The following is a 22,899-nucleotide window of genomic DNA, read 5'->3' as shown; positions in this document are numbered from 1 at the left end:
GTGTACAACAGCCTTGAATGAATGTCACATTGAACCTTCAGGAATTTAATTATTTTTTTCTTATGATATTTTAGACTGTTTAGAGTTTTCTTTTTTCATCTATCCAATGATTATCCTGATTTCCAAAGTTGAAAATGCATGTAAGAATTAAAGGCATGTTACAAAACTGGCTTCAAATAAATAAACAGACAAATACTATTATGGGCAAATTGGGAGGCTTGACTGCACAGCAAAATTGATTTGTGTTTGTCACTGCTGTAATCCAGTGCTTTTGAAGTTGTACTTTTGTTGCTGGAATGTGAAATTAACAGGGGAGCGCTGTAACCTCCCATTGTGTTGGTGCAGACCATCAGTTTACTGTGTATACTAAAGCCAGTTTACATTCAGACTGTTAATTAGTTAAACTACATCATGTAGTGAGTAATTTATTAAGTTGCCACCTAAATGTATTCAAGTGTAAATGGCAATATTAATAAAAGTATAATGCAATGTGAGCGAGTGTACAAGAGAGTCTGATGTCCTTTCACGGTTTTAAGCTCTTTCTGCTGCTGAAAAGAATGAATGCCTCTTTGCTGCCCTCCTACACGGTTCTAACAGTTAGGCCTTTGATTGGGGAAGTTTGGCAAAGTACAGTGTGTAGGCAGAGGCTTATTAGACTTCAGATGCCTTTTGTGTTTACTAGTAAAAGATGTTTTACTTTAATATTTTAGGTCTGTTACGGATGCTGTACATGTGTACATTTTAATGATGTGATAATATATATATATATTTAATTACACACTATACACACTATATTGCCAAATGTTTTGGGACACCCCTCCAAATCATTGAATTCAGGTGTTCCAATCACTTCCATGGCCACAAGGTGTATAAAATCAAAACTTTTACACAAGGTGTAAAGTTTGGTGGAGGGGGGATTATGGGGTGGGGTTGTTTTTCAGGGGTTGGGCTTGTTCCAGGGAAAGAAACACTTAATGCTTGAGCATACAAAGACAATTTCATGCTCCCAACTTTGTGGGAACAGTTTGGGGATGGCCCCTTCCTGTTCCAACAAGAACTCAACCCAATAGAACACCTTTTGGATGAATTAGAGCGTGAGCCAGGCCTTCTCATCCAACATCAGTGACTGACCTTACAAATACGCTTCTAGAGGAATGGTCAAAAATTCCCATAAACACACTCCTAAACCTTGTGGAAAGCCTTCCCAGAAGAGTTGTGTGTGTGTGTACAGAATAAACCAGATGAATGCTTTAAAACCCAAGCTTTAATATAATCCATACATTTAGAAAAATATTCAGCAAGTTGAATTGTTATGTTGAATCTTGAAGCTCTAGAAGAAACAAGAAAGTATATTTTCTGTTTTTACTGTCTTCTTCACATATTTTCATTAAAGCAATTGTGTTTGACAACTCAATATGTCTTTGAGTTGTCAACACAAAACATCCAATTTGATCTGTAGGTTTTCCAAAACTTTGAAAACTGAACTTATTATCTGTGCATAAGTATTAAATGTCTGTTATATTGTGAGCCACTTTCTGAGAATTTAAGCACTTACATTAGCCATCTCTCATTAGCCATGAACTAAAGCATGTTTTGGTTGGCAGACATCTCTTAATTGTATATAAGAAACTCTCAAATCAGGGTGTATTTCCAAGTCCTCTGAAAGACAACCTCTAAAAGTTGTTCTTTGGCATCATTCTTTCATAGGACAGAATGTGCAGAGGCACTTGCTATAGATCTTGTGGACTTGTGGGGAAAAACGTCCAGGTTGTCTTGAAGCAACAAGTCCTAATACTGCAATATATTCGGTGTTTCTGGAGGCTTCAGTTTGTTTGGCGAAGGTGTCTCAGGTGGATGTGGTTTTCTTTCCAGTTCTATCTTTGCATGAGATGCAGTGATTACTTTTATGCTCCTGCCGTTTCGTCTCGGTTTCCTTGGGGGAGCATCTGTTTGGTTTATTGACTGGACTTCCTGTATTTTCTGTGGCTTTTTAACTTCAGCTTCTTGAGCATCAATCTTAACCCCCTGTTCAAATAAGAAAAGATTTACTGTAAATCTGCAACTGATAAAAATACACTAATGTTTAAAACAAAAGTATGACTTATTCAAAGGCGATTTTGTCAGACAAAATCAACAAGGTTTACATGGTTACCTGTAAATGATTTGAGATTCTGATAACCGGCACACAGCCTTCGGCCCAGGAATCTGGAACTGAAGGCGCAGGTGCTGTGTCTTCATGCAGGATTGAGGTTGTGTCTGCATCATCACCTTCATCACGCATAAGGTGCTGCCACTTTGCCAGCTGGAACATGGTATTCTTTGCCCAGGCCACAGTAAATGGTATTATCTGTACAAAGAAAAATTTATATGAACATTAATGTACTAATCTATACACAAATACTCAGTATATCATCATTCTTAATCTTAATCAATATCTCATTCCTTTAATATTAAACACTAGTTATTAAAGACTTTTAACTTCAAATCATATCAAAGTGGCCAAATGTTGATGGCCTGTCGATCCACTCCATTTATTTTTATGTTAAAATTGTGCTAAAGTAAGGAATAAACATGATTAGCCTTTGCTTTTATAGAAAAATAATCCACAACATGGTGCCATACATTGCCAACCCTCCTTAAAAAAAGATTGTTTTCTTATAATTGCATGGGCCAAAGGGTTGTATTCATCTTATATCACAGCAATTTGCCAAATACAGTTATTACTTTATTAATGAACATCACGTCATGGTTTTGTAAACATATATAGTTACCTTTAATGTTATGTGATGTCTGCCAGACAAATTAATTCATGTTAAATCACTTACATACTCTATTTAAACTGTTGTTCCCTCACCAGCTTCTCTTCGAGGCGTGAGAGTAAATGTTAGATGAAGATCAAGCAACTTTATTATTTTTTTATTAAATAAAATGTACCTCAGTAGTATTGATTTGGTGTATACACTGACCAGGCATAGCATTATGACCACCTGCCTAATATTGTGTTGTTCCCCCCTTTGCTACCAAATCAGCCCTGACCCATCATGCACTGTGTATTCTGATACTTTTCCATCAGAACCAGCATTAACTTCTTCAGCAATTTCAGCAACAGTAGCTCGTCTGTTTGATCGGATCACACGGGCCAGCCTTCACTCCCCACGTGCATCACTCAGCCTTGACCGCCCATGACCCTGTCGCCGGTTCACCACTGTTCCTTCTTTGGACCACTTTTGATAGATACTGACCACTGCAGACCGGGAACACCCCACAAGAGCTGCAGTTTTGGAGATGCTCTGATCCAGCCGTCTTGGCCCTTGTCAAACTTGCTCAAACTCTTACACTTGCCCATTTTTCCTGCTTCTAACACATCAACTTTGAGGACAAAATGTTCACTTGCTGCCTAATATATCCCACCCACTAACAGGTGCCATGACTTCACCTGCTCATAATGTTATGCCTGATCGGTATATATATATATATATATATATATATATATATATACATATTCCACAGCTGAGATTGATCACCTGTTTCTTAAGATACACTTCATAACACTTCTCCAAAACATGGGTCATGAGCTCATCCAGGATATCTGCCACAATTTCCTCTCCTTCTTCCTGAGCTATCATGGTCAGAAGCTCAGACTTGGCCAGAAATTCTGGGTCTACACTGTCCTCCATGTCCTCAGCTTGAGTTGGAGGTGGAGGCTGAGCTGAAGTCACTCGACCCTTCTCACCTCGAGGCTTGGTGTTGCGTGACATTGTTCCTAAATAGTGTTAATACAAATATTGTAGAGATGCTTACTTTGTCTAGATTTCTAACAATAACAAGGGGACTTTTATTTAATGATTTTCATTATTTTTTAGCTATAGTGTGATAATATAAATAAATAACTTAAATAGTTGAGTTATATAGTATATTATTATATTGAAGCGAGTACACAGGCTTACCCTGAAAAAAGGGGTCTTCTTTTAAACTGGCTGATCTCTTACTTTCACTTTATTCCCAGGAACAAAAACATATATCTTTAAAGCAGTTCTAAGAAGACATTGGTTCCCAGGCAACAGACTCCTTTAGCACTGACAACATCCTCGTCCTAAAAAACTCAATTTTGTACGTAGAGTCCACTACATAGGGTGTAGGATACATTACATCCTGTCGCCCTACATAGGGAGGACGGAGCCGTTTGAAACGCAGCCAGGAGACACGTACGCGAGCTAAGTTTTGCACACGACACTCTCCGTCACTATGGCTGCGGAGGACGCTCAGTGGTAATGTATGGAGCTGCTTTTATCGGCTAGCGGTGCGGCGGCCGAGCTGAGGCTCTGCGGTCACTCTTGTATCACTTGTAATGTCTTGCAGCTTCTTTATTATTTTAGTCATCCTGGTGATGCGATCAGAGAGAGGGTGTATATTTATAACACGCAACATGTTTATAGGGAACGCTCTCGTGAGATTGGTAGCAGCTAGGCTAACATTTAGCTTTCTTCTTGTTGCTGTTAGAACCACAGAGAACTGTCTCGATTATTATCTCCAGAACTGGACTCTCCTACATACCTGCAACAGTTTAATGATGTTTCATCTTGCATTAAAACCAAACATGCAGATAGTCTGATTAAATATACAGCTCTGATCACAAACATATTTTCCTTACCATGTCATTGTCTTTACAGTTCTCTCTTAGCAGTATTTACATCCACATCTTATTTGGTAGACAAAAAATACACATAGAGGCATATAAAATGCATAAATGATGCTATAAAGATTCATAACATAAAGGCTAAAGAATAGTTCATTTACACCTATCATGCATAACATTATGAACACTAAGAAGTGAAGTGAATAAGACTGATTATCTCCTCATCATGGCACCTGTTAGTGGGTGGGATATATTAGGCTGCAAGTGAACATTTTGTCCTCAAAGTTGATGTGTTAGAAGCAGGAAAAATGGGCAAGTGTAAGGATTTGAGCGAGTTTGACAAGGGCCAGATTGTGATGGCTAGACGACTGGATCAGAGCATCTCCAAAACTGCAGCTCTTCTGGGGTGTTCCCGGTCTGCAGTGGTCAGTATCTATCAAAAGTGGTCCAAGGAAGGAACAGTGGTGAACCGGCGACAGGGTCATGGATGGCCAAGGCTCACTGATGCACGTGGGGAGTGAAGGCTGGCCCGTGTGATCCGATCCAACAGAGCTACTGTTGCTCAAATTGCTGAAGTTAGGTGTCAGAATACACAGTGCATGATGGGTCAGGGCTGTTTTGGCAGCAAAAGGGGGATCAACACAATATTAGGCAGGTGGTCATAATGTTATGCCTGGTCAGTGTAAATGTTATAGCTGGTCTGAATAATAACTAAAAGAGCAAACTAAAAACCTAAATATATAAACAACAAACACAAGCAATTTTATCATTTAGATATACATTTACAGCCTGTTGCTATTAGGGCTGAGTATTATTAAGGCTTATACTGATATCTTGATAAATAATGTCATGGTGTGCTCTAATGTGATATTGTATGTGATATCATTTTATTAAATTTACACTTTTACATACAAATTGACTGAGTGCATGTGATATATTGTTATTATATATATATAGATATATATATATACATATATATATATATACATATATATATATATACATATATATATATATACATATATATATATATATATATATATATGATTTTTTTTTCTTAATATCATTAATAATAATGTTTCTAAACTGATCAATATAACACTGATTATTCATTTTTATAGACATTATGCAAATTACTGAAATTTATTTATTTATTTATTTATTTATTTATTTATTTATTTATTTTAATGCAACAGTGATGGCTGTTTTTCTTTTCTAGGACATTCCAAATGGTTGTACAGGTTATTCTCAGTGCTTGTGCCATAGCTCTGATTGATTTGTTTTTCTTAGTGTCAAAACGCCTTCCTTCACATCCATAGACAGCTCTCTGGTCTTCATGTTGGTTTAGCCATTTTAACAATAAATGCAGTTTTCATGGTTGATATCCTGATGGTTGACATCCTGATATTTTTGATCACTTGAAAAATGGGTTCAAAAAATAGAAACCCCATAATTAATATTCATTGAATCCTCTCCTGGATGATGGAAAAGTCAGAACCCTTAGCATAGAGAACTTGTCCTACCATCATGCCTAGATCTCCCAGAAGAACTACGCAAGTTAGGGTCAGCTTTATAACAATATAAGCCATGATGCTAACAAAACTACCTATATTTGATTCGTTACTGAGATGTATTCTCTGTTTTTTGCTCTTCCTTTCAGATATAATTGTATAGAACTGATTTGTGGAACCTGAAATGGCCAAAATGTACCACCGGGAGAAAAGTATTCAGCTAAAGAGCAGTGCTTCAGCGCTGTACAACAATTTGAGTGTGTTGCGCTTGGCACCACGTTCCCTCACCCATTTTGCTGTTGTGCACGCCAATGTAGTGAACCTAGTGAGTGCCTCCTGGGATGGGCTCAACTACTCACACCGACAGCTGCAGTCCAAAGAGGGCAATGTGGCCACCAGCTCCTCTCTCATCATGCAGGTGATTCATCATTCAGGTGGTTTGTAGGTTATTTGTAGTTCATAATCCTGTCAGTTACAGCACAGTCTTAAATATAGTGTGTATTTCAAATAGATTTTTCATTAAGCATATGAAATTGCCCAGTTTTGGTCCTGCAGTGCCAGAGAAACAGAAATAAGCCATTTTTTAAAATCTTTCTATCTAGCATGTGAAATTTTTATGAGCAACAGATATGTTTGTTCTCGATAATGAGAAAAGACCAGAAACCTGTTCACTACTCTGAAGTCTAAGCTTTGTTATAATGTATGGTAACACATTTTCTAGAACAAAACAACTTCAAGTAACTGCAACATATAATTCCTATTGAAATCAGTGGCAACAGGTGTATTTTTGCAGGATTTCCAAAAAAAAATCCTTGTTAATGCAGCCTTATAAGAAGGAAATCACCAAACTGGTGTCCATGTAATATAGATGGTCCACATTTTTCTCCAAACCCCTGAGCCAGGAAATGAAAAGCTGTAGCGTGATTGTGGATCTGACTCATGTCAGGTTGTGTAAGGTACCAAAAAGAGAACAGAAATGTGCACAGAGGTAAAGCGGATTGGATTCAGAGGCTTGTTCTAGTTAAACCATTCATTTGTTCAAGATTTTCTATGTAGTGTCACTATAAATGCACATAGCTGAGCCAGATTTTTTGTCCTCCTCTTTACAGGCAGCTTGGTGTGTTCTTCCATCTAGAGATCTACTTGTCGTCACTTCTCAGAAAGGGATTCAGGTTAGTCAAGAAATGTTATATATTACATATTCATATATATAACCACAGTCTCCATATTACTATCTGTGATTATCTAATAGATGTATGAGTCTGATGGATCTATTATGGTGTACTGGCATGCACTGGACACACCAGAGACACCCACAGGTAATGTCATATTCCACTCAGATAACAGCATTTGTATAATCTACATCAGTGGTACACATACCATGTCCTCTATTTCAGCTAAAGCCATTTTTGCACGGGGGATTGCTGCTGTGAGGGACAAATACATCTGTGTAGGTAAGAGACCCAAACACTGACTTTTATTTGAAAGTATTTGTTCATATCCATGATAGATATCATAAAGATCTCTGTTTCCATATCACGTCCCTGTTAGGGGTCTCATCTGGGGCAGTGCTGGTTTTTGATGTTCCCAGTAAAGGAAGTAACATCACATTATCCGAAGTCCTGGAGGAACACACTGAGGCTGTCACAGACATGGCTTCTGAGTGCTCAGGAAGTGCGGTAAAGCAATCAGTCTACACCATCATCAGATTTTGTGGCTTGTGGAAGTAAAACAATGTCATAAATTAATGATGTTTAATGACTAATGATGAACCTTACTATTCAATCTCACTAATCACATTTTTAGAATATTTATATATTTGAAACAAAAAAAAAATTCACAGTGGGATGTTTTGGCAGATCAGAATGAGACTATGAACAGACTTTTTGTCAGAGCTGCACCAAAAAATTGTGTCAGAGTTCGAGACTAAATTGACGCAGTAGCAGTCAGTCCATTTGCCTTTTTTATATTCATTCTGAACATTCTCATACTGAATGAATATGCCACGATAATATGTATCTATAGACGTATGAGTATACACTAAGTGGCCAAAAGTATGTGGACACCTGAACATCATCTGGTTGTTCCCTAATCCACACAATCATACAGAATGTCTTGTTATGATGTAGAATTACAATTTCTCTTCACTGGCTCAAAGAGACCCAAGCATGTTCCAGCATGACACATGCCCCTCCATGAAAACATGGTTTGCCAAGGTTGGTGCAGAAGAACTTTAGTGTCCAGCTCAGAGACCGGACCTCAATCCCATTGGACTGGAACACTGACTGCACCCCAGACCTCCTCACCGAACATCAATGCCTGACCTCTAAAGCTCTTGTGGCTGAAAAAGGACATGACAAAGAGTAAAGGTTATGTTAACAGCGAACAGGGAGTAAATTTACAATAGGTGTTTAAAAAGCACACATGGGTGTGAGGCTCAGGTGTCAACAAACTCAAAATTCAATGGTTAAGGTGCTGGACTACTGATCGGAAAGGTTGTGAGTCCAAATCCCAGGACCACCACTGCTGGGCCCCTGAGCAAGGCCCTTAACCCTCAGTTGCTCAGTTGTATAAATAAGATAATTATAAGTTGCACTGGATAAGGGCGTCTACCAAATGCCATAAATGTAAATTGGTTTGAGGTTTTGAGTGCACCCCCTGTTTGAGTGTGACTCTCTTGATTACATATTTCATTTACTTTTGCCAGCTTTTAAAACCTTGCAATTTTTTTGTTATTCATGGTAGGAAATATGCTTTGTATACTCTCTTAGGAATACATTGCTGATTTGGTGAGTGCTGATGACTCAGGCCTTCTGTGTGTCTGGAAGTCTGGGGGAGATTTTCAGCTACTCAACAAGATCCCTGGATTTGAGTAAGTGTCAAAGTGTGAGGTAAAATGAACTAGCAGTGATTTTAAAAGGACATGAAGAGAAAGCATAACTTGTTATATCCTTGTTAACCTTATGCATGGAGACCTAGCCTAATAGTTTGGTTCATCATATGTTTTATAGTGGATTTTGTTGCATTTGTATAGTTCCACCAGTTGATGGCGCTAACATTTCAAAAATACATTTCCATGGTATTTTAAATTGATAATTATAGCTGAATATAAATATATAATAATAATAATAATATCTGTTTGATTGTAGTTTGATTTGAATACAATATATTTATATACTTTAGATATTAGTACCGGTAGTAGTAGTAATGTTGTAATTAAATTTTATAGTATTGTTATATTACTTTTGTTGTTTCTATAATATCTATTAGTTTAGAGTCCAACATCTTAATATACTTTACATTTAAAAGATTAACACTAATGAACTGACTATATACTGTACCTACGAAACATGTCCAGGTTTAACCACTTAACCATTTTCTGCCTTCTCTTCCCACCAGTATGAGCTGCTCATCAGTTAAACTGTGGAAAGGCACGGTCATAGCTGCCTATGGCACAGGCCAAATCCGCCTCTATGAGGGTGTCACTGGGATATTGCATGCTGAGGTTAATGCCCATGCTCGCTGGATCTACTCCTTAGATATTGCTCCTTTCACTGGACTGGTGAGAGAAAACAGATCTTGCACATGATAGTGTGTGTAAATCTTATTTGTATACTGAACCATAATGTGTTTCTTGTCCTTGTTCAACTCTAAGCTGCTCTCAGCTGCTGAGGACTCCTTTGTTCGCGTGTGGCATTTAAACCCAGCACCAGAAAACAACAGTGTGGAGGTAAGAGATGAAAATATAACCACACGTATATGAAAATCTCTAGTTATCCAAAATCTCACACACTTATCACACACTTCTACTGACATTATGTTATATCCTGTTAAATGGCTTTGATATGAAATGGGAAGGAGATGCACACTCACCAGACACTTTAATAGGAACACCTGTACGCCTATTTATTCACGCAACTATGCAATCAGCCAGCTATATGGACGCAGCACAAAAATGTCTCACTGACCATGGCATGGTTGTTGGTGACAGATTTGAGCATTTCAGAAAGTGCTGAGCTCCAGGGTTCAAACGTAACAGTCAACAGAGTTCACACAGAATGGTGCAAAAGACATCCAGTGAGCAGCAGCAAACCATTAAGTGGATGGTCCACATCTGTAGATGATCACAGTACAGTACTGTAGAGAAAAGTGACATGTTTCCAATTTTCTCCAAATGATTTAAGCTGCTGTCACGCCATTGGCTAACGAACTAAATGAATTAATAAGCAGGGGTTGCTAATTCCCAATTAGTGTATATTCTTATATGAAAGCTTATTTGGGACAAGAAACCTTGGCTAATGGGTAAATCATAAACCATATAAACAGATGAAAGCATTAATATTTATGGTAAAATTTGCTTAAAAATGAGTCAAAATCTCCCCATGATTGTCATGTAAAAATTTAAAAAGGATTTTGACATTCCTAATCAACACACACCTTGACAGAATTTAGACAAAAATAAGTGGCAAAATCTATTACTATTACTCACTATTATTTATTTTAATAACTTTTTCTCTTCAGATTGAGCACCTTTACAATGAGTGTGTGACTGACACTCAGATTTGCGGAGCCAAGTTCTGTGATGGTGACGGCTACGCTTTTGCTGTCACAGGCTATGACCTAAGTGAGATCATCCGCTACACACAGGCATAAAAGACTCCCTCCAATTCTCCTGCTTCTGGAAAACTTTTACAAAAGTCACAGCACACAGCACCGATATTTGTTCATCTGTGAGTTGGCACATATTACAGGAGCAGTAAGGCTGGCCAGGCAGACTGTCAAAAGTGCTTGTCTGTACAGTGTTTTAGCTGAACATCACTTCTACAGGCCTGTGAATGCTGTTGCTTTGCTCTTAATTCAGCCATTATGTTTAATTTAGTCTTGTCTGAACTTGTTTGAGTGAAACCTTATTTAAATGATTAGCCAAACTTGTAATGCTAATGTTTCAGAACACAGTCAAATCTCCTATGGAAAAGAAAGAAAATATTTGTGGCATGCACTGTCATGTACAAAAGTTTACATTCCTGTTAAGATAAAAAATGATAAAAGGACAAAAGAATCTATTTCAGAACAACAGCTTTCATAGATATACGGATGTTCTTTTGTTACAACAACTTACAGTCAAAAAACAGTCAAGTACTGAACGTTTACTTAATTCATATCTCCATCTTCAACTTTTATGTCCACAGCTATTAGAGCTGCCTACAACATTTCAACCTCTATTTTTGTAGAAGAATTATCTTTTTTATACATTATAGAAAATGGGGAGATGAATACTTTTTCCATTTATATGTACATGCATTATATGTACACACACACACACACACACACACACACACACACACACATTATATATATATATATATATATATATATATATATATATATATATATATATATATATATATATATATATATATATATACACTATATTGCCAAAAGTATTCGCTCACCTGCCTTGACTCGCATATGAACTTAAGTGACATCCCATTCCTAATCCATAGGGTTCAATATGACGTCGGTCCACCCTTTGCAGCTATAACAGCTTCAACTCTTCTGGAAGGCTGTCCACAAGGCTTAGGAGTGTGTTTATGGGAATTTTTGACCATTCTTCCAGAAGCGCATTTGTGAGGTCACACACTGATGTTGGACGAGAAGGCCTGGCTCTCAGTCTCCGCTCTAATTCATCCCAAAGGTGTTCTATCGGGTTGAGGTCAGGACTCTGTGCAGGCCAGTCAAGTTCATCCACACCAGACTCTGTCATCCATGTCTTTATGGACCTTGCTTTGTGCACTGGTGCACAGTCATGTTGGAAGAGGAAGGGGCCAGCTCCAAACTGTTCCCACAAAGTTGGGAGCATGGAATTGTCCAAAATGTCTTGGTATGCTGAAGCATTCAGAGTTCCTTTCACTGGAACTAAGGGGCCAAGCCCAGCTCCTGAAAAACAACCCCACACCATAATCCCCCCTCCACCAAACTTTACACTTGGCACAATGCAGTCAGACAAGTACCGTTCTCCTGGCAACCGCCAAACCCAGACTCGTCCATCAGATTGCCAGATGGAGAATCGCGATTCCTCACTCCAGAGAACGCGTCTCCACTGCTCTAGAGTCCAGTGGCGGCGTGCTTTACACCACTGCATCCGACGCTTTGCATTGCACTTGGTGATGTATGGCTTGGATGCAGCTGCTCGGCCATGGAAACCCATTCCATGAAGCTCTCTGCGCACTGTTCTTGAGCTAATCTGAAGGCCACATGAAGTTTGGAGGTCTGTAGCGATTGACTCTCCAGAAAGTTGGCGACCTCTTCGCACTATGCGCCTCAGCATCCGCTGACCCCGCTCCGTCAGTTTACGTGGCCTACCGCTTCGTGGCTGAGTTGCTGTCGTTCCCAAACACTTCCACGTTCTTATAATACAGCTGACAGTTGACTGTGGAATATTTAGGAGCGAGGAAATTTCACAACTGGATTTGTTGCACAGGTGGCATCCTATCACAGTTCCACGCTGGAATTCACTGAGCTCCTGAGAGCGACCCATCCTTTCACAAATGTTTGTAAGTCTGCATGCCTAGGTGCTTGATTTTATACACCTGTGGCCATGGAAGTGATTGGAACACCTGATTCTGATTATTTGGATGGGTGAGCGAATACTTTTGGCAATATAGTGTATATTCCATATGTCTAGTCAGGACTGTGCAGTGTAATTATTTATTTTGAATATTACCAAGTCAACAAATATGTAGTTTTTTTTTCTCCCTAAGGAATATTGATGTCTTAAGTAATGCAGTCTATTTGGTGATAATATTAAAGTATTAAAGTTTCTCTACGGTAAAACATATGTACATTTGTTTTTGTTGTCTTCGGACCAGTTGTGTCACCACTAGATGGTGCTAAATTGACTATATCAGTGAAAATATATATGAAATGTAATTAATGTACAGTATATGATAAAAATGTCAACTCAAACGTCTTGTTATTTCTGTATCAGTTATCATGGGTATCTTATCACCACTTATAACCTGGTTAAATCCTGAGTTAGGTTAGTGTCAGTGTCAGAGTTTCTGTGCATGTCCTGAAAATATGAATTGGTTCTTTGATTTCTGTCCAAAAAAACAGGCCAGTATGTGGATATTATTATTATTATTATAATTAATTTATTTATTTATATATTTATTTAATATATTATTATACATTTTTTAATTCATTTAGTTATGTTGTTTGTTTGTTTTTATGTCTTTACCAAAACATTATGTGTGAATTTGTATGTGCATAATGCCCTGCAATCGACTGAAAATCCATCCAGGGTGCATGCCAGCCTCTTGCCCAATGTTCCTGAAATAGGCTCTGAATCCACTGAGACCCTGACCAGGATGAAGTGTTTACTGAAGATGAATGACTGAATAATTTAATCTGGATGAAGATACCTATATATATAGTATATAATATGTTGGGGTAAATAAGAATGATGAGCTGTGATGTATTACATAGAACACAACAGATCACTGCTGTTATATCACTTCAATCGCTATAATTACACAGATATTAAATATTACAAATATTGTTTATTATGTACCATCAAACTAAAAAAAAACCCCACAACATTTCAAACACTGAACCGAATCTGTGTTTTTGTGACATTTCTTCTTTGAATTGAAAGGGTGTGTTAATCTGTTTGTTCTCCTCCAAATGCAAATCAAAAGTAATCAGTTGCATTCACGTTCCTTAGAGCCACTGCACTGTACTGCACATGCTCTTTCTCAATCACTGCTGATGTGTTACAAATGTATCAGTGAAGCAGCCTCAGTGGAGATCAAGTCTACGGAGTGGATATCATTCTGTTTAACACCCATCACTGATAGGCTGCATGACTCTACAGTCTAGGCTAGAAAGAAATCAGTTCCCACTTTGCTGCTTTCTTGCAATTCTGTGTATTTTCATACCATCATTCTGCTGCTATGTTAAAAAAAAAACATATTACAAAAAATAATCAGCCCTAAAATAATCTGATGTAGTCTGAATAGAAAGTATAGCAAAAGAACAGGACATGCTGACATGTCAGAGTTAGAAATAATGATTTTGGTGGAAATGATGAATGTTTTCTTCAATCTTTGCCTTCATCAAAAAACACCTTTTGCAGCAATTACAGCCTGGGCATTCTAGCTGTCAATTTTACAAGATAATCTGATGAGATTTCACCCCCTGCCACAAGATGGATTGGCTGATGGAGTCTTCCTCCGTAGCTGAAATATGCATGTGATCCCAAACTTTTGAGCAGTAGTGTAGATGCCAAAAATGCAACCTACTAATGTCTTTTCTTTTTTTTTTACTTTAAAAAACTAGATTAATCATGCTGGTCCATTCTACCAGCCATGCCTGCAAATTGCCTGTATTCAGAGCTACAAATGGCAAATGTAAAGCTATAGATTATATTAGCCAACTAGCTGATGATAGAGAAATAATATTAATTGCGGTAATATCGCAGTGATCAGTATCACACAGTATTCATGCTTGACTAGCTCATTTCCTGGTTGAGAGTTACTGACTCATTTATAGACTATCTTGGTGCATACCATATGACATCGAAGTGACGCACTTCTGTTTGTTTTTGCTGAGTACTTGCAAGACTGACTGTACTGGAGCAACCAGATAATCAGCTGAGGTCTATGACAAGACCTCATAATTTATCCATCATGCCTCCAAGTTTCTCTTTTCGTCCATAACACACTCTTTATCACCTGCATTAGAGTTTAGCCTTAAATAACCCATTTCAATGTTGTTGTCATTTGACATGCTGTGCAGGCTTTGTTTTGCCAAAAATACGTGTGTCCACAGGCAAAGCTGCTGCTGTAGTTGTCTAGTCTTCTTAGAATTTCACTGGATATGTTAATGTTCAAAACATTGGACCTTATGTAAGACTATTTTTTAAACTTTGCCTAGTGTAATCTCTCACTAGGTATGCATGTGAGCATGAGAGGGCCTGGACACAGAATAGCTTATCTGAAAAGAGGGGGGGGCACATTGGCTCCGAAGTTAGCTAGAATAAAAAAGAGAGAGAGTGGGACAGAAAGCTAGTGAGAATTCCAATGGCTGCTGCTTTAATGGGGTTACGTAATGCTGTTTCACAGCAATGAAAAAGAGAGGGGCAGGACAGAGAGGCATGTTGGCTAGTAAGGTAATGAACACTTTGGCTGGATTAGGACGGTGAATTCAATAGTGTCCTCATCTATGCAAACTGTAGCCTCAGGGACCTGGTGCAAAACCACTCAGTACTGAAATACTAGAGCGATACACAGCCAGTTACACTTTATTTCAAACTGGAGCTTTTTGTGATAAGCAGAATTTTATGGCAGCAGCGTATGTTTGCTTGCTCAGGAAATTGAAGGCTATAATTAGAAGGTTTCCCATGTTACATTTACAGTAACCTTTGATTTGTTCTGGCTAACACTAGTCCCGTGAAAGACCATGCGGCTCTATATGTTGATTGGAAAGTGTACTGTGATTACAGTTGTATATATATATATATATATATATATATATATATATATATATACTAGAGTGAACGAGAGTCTGAAAAAGTGTCTAGAAGTGTATGAGAGGGTATTTGATGTTTTTGCAGATAGGAGGGGCCATGATGACCCCATTCATAAAACCCAGCAGACACACTCCCATCTTTTATTAATGAGAGAGACACTAAACCATCGTTCCCTTGCATGTGTGCAATATTATCCATCCATTGTCCCTTTTATCTGTTCATGAATCTAATCATTAACTGACTATTGCTTACATGCTTTTTTCCAGCATTTTGCAGCCATGGCCAAACCTAATGACCTGTAAATAGAAGTCTTGGTAAACAAAAGCTTCTGGACATGTCCTGTTATTGTGAATGATTAATTCAGGGATGTCTGTACGGTGTGCCAAGCTCTAGTCCTCTCTTCAGGCTTTGGGGAGCGTGCCACATCCTCCGAGCTAAGCCTGCTGGGAAGAGTTTTCAGCATGAGGATTGACGGTCTAATACTCTGGCACTAAAGGGAGAAAAAGGACTCCTGTAGGAGGAAATATATAGACAGAAGCTAGCATTAAGGGGAAATCCAAATGAGAAGGACAGGAAAAGGGTAATGGCTGGGATGGATCGAGAAAGACGTCGCCATCCGTCAGATGGATGATGATTCATTTGATTTGTTTTGGCTTTTTTGGCCTCTCTGGAGACTGAAACACGTGTACACTCCTCCTGTCTCACACACTACCCATGTCCTGTTTCATCAGCACCACGGTGGTGTGGGGAATTAAAGAGAGAGCAAGATGTAGAACTCCATCTGGTATGGGAGCAAATAACAAGCCAAAACCTTTTATTTATGCAGCCAGTTACTGTGTTTAACTGACCTACATTTGTAGATCAGTGTGTATTATATGAATGTTGCAAACTATAGAGTTAATCAACCACCTAATTACAAACTAAATGTAGTTCTCTGCAATTCCATCATTTAAATAGAGTTTAATCAGTTTCAGCATAGTCGGATGATCAGTTATATAGAAATGCTTAGCCAATTGAATGCATGTATTAAAATATAAATCATGGAATAGTAGAAAGTTTACAAGTTTTATACAACTTTAAAAAGCTGACATAGTTATGAAGAGTGAATATATTGAAAAGTTAATTTTGTGTTGTGTATCAGCCCCTGAAATTTGAAAATAGTTTCCTCATGTCTCATATTGGTATATTTGTTCAACAATAATCATTCAGAAAATAATAGCTGGCCGAAACCAGTATCTCTACAAGATATTCAAGTAAGACTTGTGGCTGCTCCTAGTTTCACATCGCCTCCCCAAGAACCACCTATCAACTCAGTATGTGTGTGTGTATTTGTTTGTCTTTTTTCCCCCTTTTATTCCCAGGCTTAGACCAGCCTAGCTCCAGGATTGCACTGTGAATCACGTTGGTTTCGGTGCACGTGCAGACAGACACATACCCTGGAACAGACAGCCTCCACAATTTAACCAAGGCAGCATGAGCCTAAATTTCCACACACAAGTGCCACCTCGAAAATTCCCGCTTTAGCTTATTTTGTGTCACTTGACCACATTTAGACTTCTTCCGTCTGGAGTGAAGTGGTAGGCATTGTGTCCCTGTCACTGATGACAGAGATAATGGGCTTTGAATGGAAGTGGTTACTTGATGGATGTGCCTGTTCTTTCTTTAACTCTGAACCAAAGCTACAAAACCAAGTTAAGGAGATTCAAAGTACATATAACGTGCATTCAGCCATTAATTAATAAAGTCAGTTTGTAATCTGGTGTAATCTGGGCATTAATAGTGATCTCAAGACTTTATGGTTTATATTTATCATAATCACATTGTAGTACATTCCTCAAGTCAGCTCCAGAAATCAATAGATTCTTTCTCACACTAGTAAGACCTAAAATCAATCACTGATTTCTTAAACCTGTTTTTATTACCAGACGGTTTTCTTCTAGGTCCCTTTCTAAAAACTAATGTTTTCCAGTCCAGATCTTTTATCTATACAGTATAATGTTTCACTTTTATGCATATATTTATTCAGGCTAAATTTGCTATTATTATAATTATATTCACTTGTATCTGACTACTGAATGAGTGAAGTAGTCTGATTACTGTTTATGCCACACATTGATTCTTCACATTTAAATCAGATTAATTTTGTGATTATACATTTATTTATTTATCTAGTGACGTGTGAATTCATTATTCATTCAACAATGCACACTATTTACAAGAAAAAGTACTACATTTACATTTGCGTCATTTAGCCTTTATCCAGAGCGACTTACAATTTATTTCATTTTCTACAACTGAGTAATTGAGGGTTAAGGGCCTTGATCAGGGGCCTGGCAGTGGCCGCTTGGTGGACCTGGGATTCTCACAACATTCCAGTCCAACACCTTAACCACTAAGCTACCACAATGCATAGCAATTTCTTTCAAAAATAGTAAAAAAGTTGTCTATTAATCACTGCACCTAATTGGTTATGTGCTTGGTATGATGATCATATGTGGAAAAGTATAAAAGTACCAAAAAAGTATACGAAAAAAAAAGGATGCGATCAAGGTGTAATAACTATTAAGGGATTAGCAATAGAACAGTGCTTTATGGCAGAAAGAAAAGTATCACTGCATTCAGCGATGAGTTATTGTTCATAGATGTTCATTTTGCTCTTCATAACTGTCACAGCTACAGCAATATTACTCACACCTAACAACTCAATAGAGCCAGTCATGGACCCTTTTACCAGAAGCCAATATCATCCTCTTGTGGCTTCTTTTATTAGCAAGGTTAAGCTGAATTAAACCAGGCCTCATCACAAGCTGGGAATGCCATCAGGCTGCATTCTCGCCTCATTTGTCCAACTTTGGAAGCAGTGTGCCAAGCATGATAAAGCTGGAGGTATGGCAGGGTCGGGTACTGCGGCAAGGGCTTTGGCAAGGACTGGAGGAAGGATTAGTACATTTGCACAGGTGGCCCCCCTGTTCAAAAGTGAGCTAGTGTTTGACTGTGTGTGTGTGTGTATGAGAGGCAAGTGAGCCTGTCACTGCTGTGACCTGACCCAGTGGTACTTTTAAATGAGTGTGTAGCAAGAAAAGGCAGTAGACGATTGAGAAACACTTAGACTGGGGCCTAGAAAATGACACCTGTATATGTTTACCCCAAGTCGAATTGCACAAGACAAAGTTAAGGTAACTTAAAGCCTGGCAAATACTTGTGTCTAGTCTTTGGATTTGGGAGTTAAGTTCAAATGAATGCTAATGATAAACCTGAACTTGGACCTTGGCATATTTGGTAACATATTTGGCTGCAATTTGCATGGTACGATTTTGCTGGAGAGGATGGTGCATTAATCTACCTGCTGAATACAGCATTCACATATTCAGACAAAACATGCTGCACTGTAAGAATTATGACTGCCCAGGATCATACAGCCTGTTTTGTCAAAGGAGAAGTTGTATCATGGGGAATGGGGAACTCTGATTGGCAGGCCATGTCAAACATGGCTTTGATCAGCACAGGGTTACAGTGTTATAACACCTGACTGAGGTGTCATCCATTGTGTACTCCTGACTCACACTCAGAGATCCCAGGATAGGCGCTTGATCTACTATGACCCTGACCAAGATAAAACAGTAAATGAAAGTGAGTGAGTGAGTGAGTGAGTGAGTGAGTGAGTGAGTGAGTGAGTTAGTGAGTGAGTGAGTGAGTGAGTGAGTGAGTGAGTGAGTGAGTGAGTGAGTTAGTGAGATCTGAAGACTTCTCTTAACATAAAGTTGCGTTATGACATGTTCCTTGGAATTCCTCAGAAGTGTGTAATCAGTCAGTAGATAAACCCCTATTACCACAGACAGAGACAAGTCTTTGTTTCACTGAGAGGGGCACAAGTTTTAGCTTGCTGTGGCTGCTAATTTTTTTTTCACAAAAAGCTTTTGTTTATGAGTGGTGTTAGGCAGTGTTAAAGAGCACCAAGAATCGCAAATTCCAAGAATTCCTCTTCACTAGTTGTGGGGCAGTGTGGAGCTGAAGTTGGAGTTGAGGGTGGTCTGTCTAGCCTTCAAATTCTTCACATTTTTCTTACCACTTTTTGCCATATTTCCATGTGCTAGTATGCTCACCATTGTGACAGACAAATCCACTAATGGCCAGGGTGGCTCAAGGTAGAATGGGGTCTTCACTTGCTGGGATGACACAACAGCACAGTTGAAATCCTGTCAAAACAAGAAATACATGTTGAGTGATGAGAAAGAAAGAGTCTATAGAACACATTTGCTATTGACTTTATGCACACTGAACAGAATTCTGCAGTCAGGCCACAAAGAACTTCATGTGGTCCCAAACTAGTTTACAAGACCTTATAATTTTCATGGCTGAAAATTACATTTAAGTTTACATGCTCTTCCTCATCAACTCACTGATCCTGCACTGCACCTCCCGAGCATTCTCTGTATAACTATTCAGATGGGATACCAGCAATTTGAATATCAGATCAACTGTTCATCTGTCACAGAAGCAAGGCATAAAGAGCTGCCATTGTGTGATTGATGTCGTCATCAACTGGGTGCCAGGCCTCTAGCATGAGCATTGTCTCACAGCCATTACATAGATATGTGAAGAAAATCTACAATACTCCTCCCTGGGTGTCACCATGCACCTTCTTCAGGTTCTACCAGGTTAATATTGCCCCTCCTTGTGGCTTGTGTCCTGTGGTATTCTCCGAATACCTTTCCAGTTAGCACTGAGGTGTGTTGATTCCTCATAATATTGTGGAATATGTTGTCCAGGTCATGTTCATCGCCTCTGGCAGAAACATGACAAGAAGTTTACAGGGAAACAATGGCCATATAACAATGGTATTTATATTTAATACTATGCTATATCATTACTTTGTGACTTTAGTGAAGGTCTTGGCATGTATGCTCTTACACACAAAAAAAAAGGTATTCGGTTGAAATTCACTGCCACTGGCGGTATTCATAAAACTAATAACATATGTAATTAATATTTAGACTGGACCAGAGCTTGAAGGAAAACCAGTCCAACAGCAAAGTCAGGAGGTTTTTGGAAAAATCTAAAATATGCTACAATTTAATTTGTTCAGCTCTTGGGAGAGCATATAATTGCATATTGCATTACATAATTGTGCATATCCACTTATAATAATTAAATATTACTTAATTATTCGAAATGGTATGAGAAATGACTCTATAAAATAGGAATGCTTTTGTGATTAAGCATGTCCAATTTGATTAACTATTATACAGAACGTGCCATATGACAACCTTTATACATACTGTATATCTTTCTGTAACAGCTGTGATAAAGTGATTACACTGTGTATAAGTGTGTATAGATGTAATGTAGCTGTAGGAGTCACTTTATTAGGTCACGTAGAACCCATTTAACAGATATGATTGTTATAGATTATTAACTAACAGCGGGAGTCTTATCAGCATGCTGGCTCAAAAACTCGGCTCCTATCTATTGCACAAATTCAACAAACTTTGGTGATTTAACTTCTTCTGGTAAAACTGTTGGTTACACATGCTTTATATGTGCACTAGTAAAGCTATTTCTAGCCAAGAATTGCATGTATACTGGTGTGGTCTGGGTTCTCTGAGGTATTCTCTGTTTTGCTTACTGTGTGTAGATGTGTGTATGTGTCCTAGTTTGTCACTCACTGTGCACTTTAAACACACTGTAGCCTTGCACTTAGGATTTACTTGAATATGCTGTGCTCTCTCTCTCTCTCTCTCTCTCTTTGACACACACACTAGCTAAGACCCAATTGTTTTGCAATTTATGTCCACTTATATTATTATTAAGATTAATGACAGTTCAAGGAGCAAAATAAATACACTCTACATGCACTGACCATGCCACCTCTCCCTGTAATATACTCCCTCAACCACAACACGGTCACAAGATCCTCATGGCTGTGGCATTGGAATGCCCTGTAAATAGCACGATACAAGGCCTTCATGTGGGGAAAATTAAATGCCTTTAACCTCATACAAGGACACTAGAGTTAAAAACAAATGAAATAAAAAAAGGGCATGTACAAATGAACCTCCTGTCCTCATCACTACCTTAACAAACAATTTGATACACATTAACACAGTGCTTAGTTTCCAGATATCAAATGCTACTGGTTAGGAATTGCAAGTACTACAACAAGAGCACTGTCCACTGCAGCGTAGTCTCTTTCACTGGGCACAAAGAGCTCTCCAGATGGACCATGCCTCGCTCCTGTGATGTGCAAAAAGGAACAAACACTGGGGTCTAAATGGAGCATAAAAACAAACCCCTCAATCTGGCTGTTTGGGATTCTCAGTGGGCCTGCGAGTGCAGACATTAAGCAAAGCTTTTCAGTAAAGTGTAAAGATCACCAGATTTGTCCATTAGGAGGGCTAACATCATTACGACCTGAGGTTAAGGGAAAAGGACCAGTTCTATGGTGTATCTTTAATCTTAGCTTTATCTTAACTTTAAACAATAACTTTTACATAATTTCTTCTATGTTCAGATGTATTTGGCCCTGTTTGGAGGTTGGCTGTTGATTTAAGTCTAAAACAAATACAAAGTATACAGTTATAATGCAAAATGTATATAAAGACTTTTGGACTGTACTGTTGATTTATGCTTGTTGAACGTATTAAAGAGTAATCTAGTACCATATGAGAATATATTTCCACTGCCTAAGGGTGACTCAGACATGAGGCTACATGCATTTGCTCATGCAGTATGAAACATTATATAGCTCAAGTATTTATGTAGTCATACATCACAATATTTATGTATTATTCAGGCAGAATTGTACAAATAACAGCGGAATTTTATGCAGGGACATACATTCATTAATAAGAGTGTGAGGGTTTCAGAGATATTTGGCAAAAATAAACTGTAAGGGGTTGCTAAACGCAAAGCCTTGTCTCACCCACACTCTCTGTACCCCGTCCAAAACCAGTGTTATGCAGTCCAAAATACAGGCTTCTAAGTTAGACACAAGGACTGTTTCTATACATAGGCAATGGAAAGGCTATGTAGTGCAACATCCAGAAATACTTATTCACTTCAGTACTGCAGAAATCTTTCATAAAACTATATGGATATTTAGATCCGAACTTACTTTTGTATTTGTATTAATAATATTTTCATTGGAAGATCCTACCCATTGAAACCTTCTCCTTGTTATGAACTTAAAGTATGTTACTGGCTTGATTTATTCAGTAAAT

The 22,899-nt window shown here is 38.3% G+C and overlaps 2 protein-coding genes and 1 long non-coding RNA gene across 3 annotated transcripts in view; 1 reads left to right on the top strand and 2 right to left on the bottom strand.

Moving 5' to 3' along the window:
* Nucleotides 1-1,315: 1,315 nt before the first annotated feature.
* On the bottom strand, nucleotides 1,316-4,069 carry LOC131343671 (uncharacterized protein C2orf81 homolog). Its single transcript, XM_058375518.1, has 4 exons — nucleotides 3,948-4,069; nucleotides 3,525-3,763; nucleotides 2,153-2,347; nucleotides 1,316-2,025 (listed from the first exon to the last, which is right to left on the bottom strand). The coding sequence occupies exons 2-4, from the start codon at nucleotides 3,756-3,758 to the stop codon at nucleotides 1,789-1,791; spliced, it is 666 nt and encodes a 221-aa protein (XP_058231501.1). The 5' UTR covers nucleotides 3,759-3,763; nucleotides 3,948-4,069; the 3' UTR covers nucleotides 1,316-1,788.
* Nucleotides 4,070-5,785: 1,716 nt separating this feature from the next.
* wdr54 (WD repeat domain 54) lies at nucleotides 5,786-11,522 on the top strand. The gene is made up of 9 exons (XM_058375516.1): nucleotides 5,786-6,565; nucleotides 7,257-7,319; nucleotides 7,400-7,466; nucleotides 7,545-7,601; nucleotides 7,699-7,826; nucleotides 8,919-9,019; nucleotides 9,547-9,709; nucleotides 9,803-9,877; nucleotides 10,669-11,522. The coding sequence occupies exons 1-9, from the start codon at nucleotides 6,332-6,334 to the stop codon at nucleotides 10,798-10,800; spliced, it is 1,020 nt and encodes a 339-aa protein (XP_058231499.1). The 5' UTR covers nucleotides 5,786-6,331; the 3' UTR covers nucleotides 10,801-11,522.
* The window catches only part of LOC131343673 (uncharacterized), a 69,812-nt gene continuing 55,206 nt past the window's right edge, over nucleotides 8,294-22,899 (bottom strand). Inside the window, exons 2-3 of the long non-coding RNA XR_009203164.1 lie at nucleotides 19,783-19,875; nucleotides 8,294-8,488 (exon numbers count right to left, since the gene is read on the bottom strand). This is a non-coding gene — a long non-coding RNA (uncharacterized LOC131343673). The remainder of the gene's footprint in view (nucleotides 8,489-19,782; nucleotides 19,876-22,899) is intronic.

Source organism: Hemibagrus wyckioides, linkage group LG22 (genome assembly GCF_019097595.1).
Source record: "Hemibagrus wyckioides isolate EC202008001 linkage group LG22, SWU_Hwy_1.0, whole genome shotgun sequence".
Classification (NCBI taxonomy): Eukaryota; Metazoa; Chordata; class Actinopteri; order Siluriformes; family Bagridae; genus Hemibagrus; species Hemibagrus wyckioides.
This window is presented reverse-complemented; position numbering and strand designations above follow the sequence as displayed.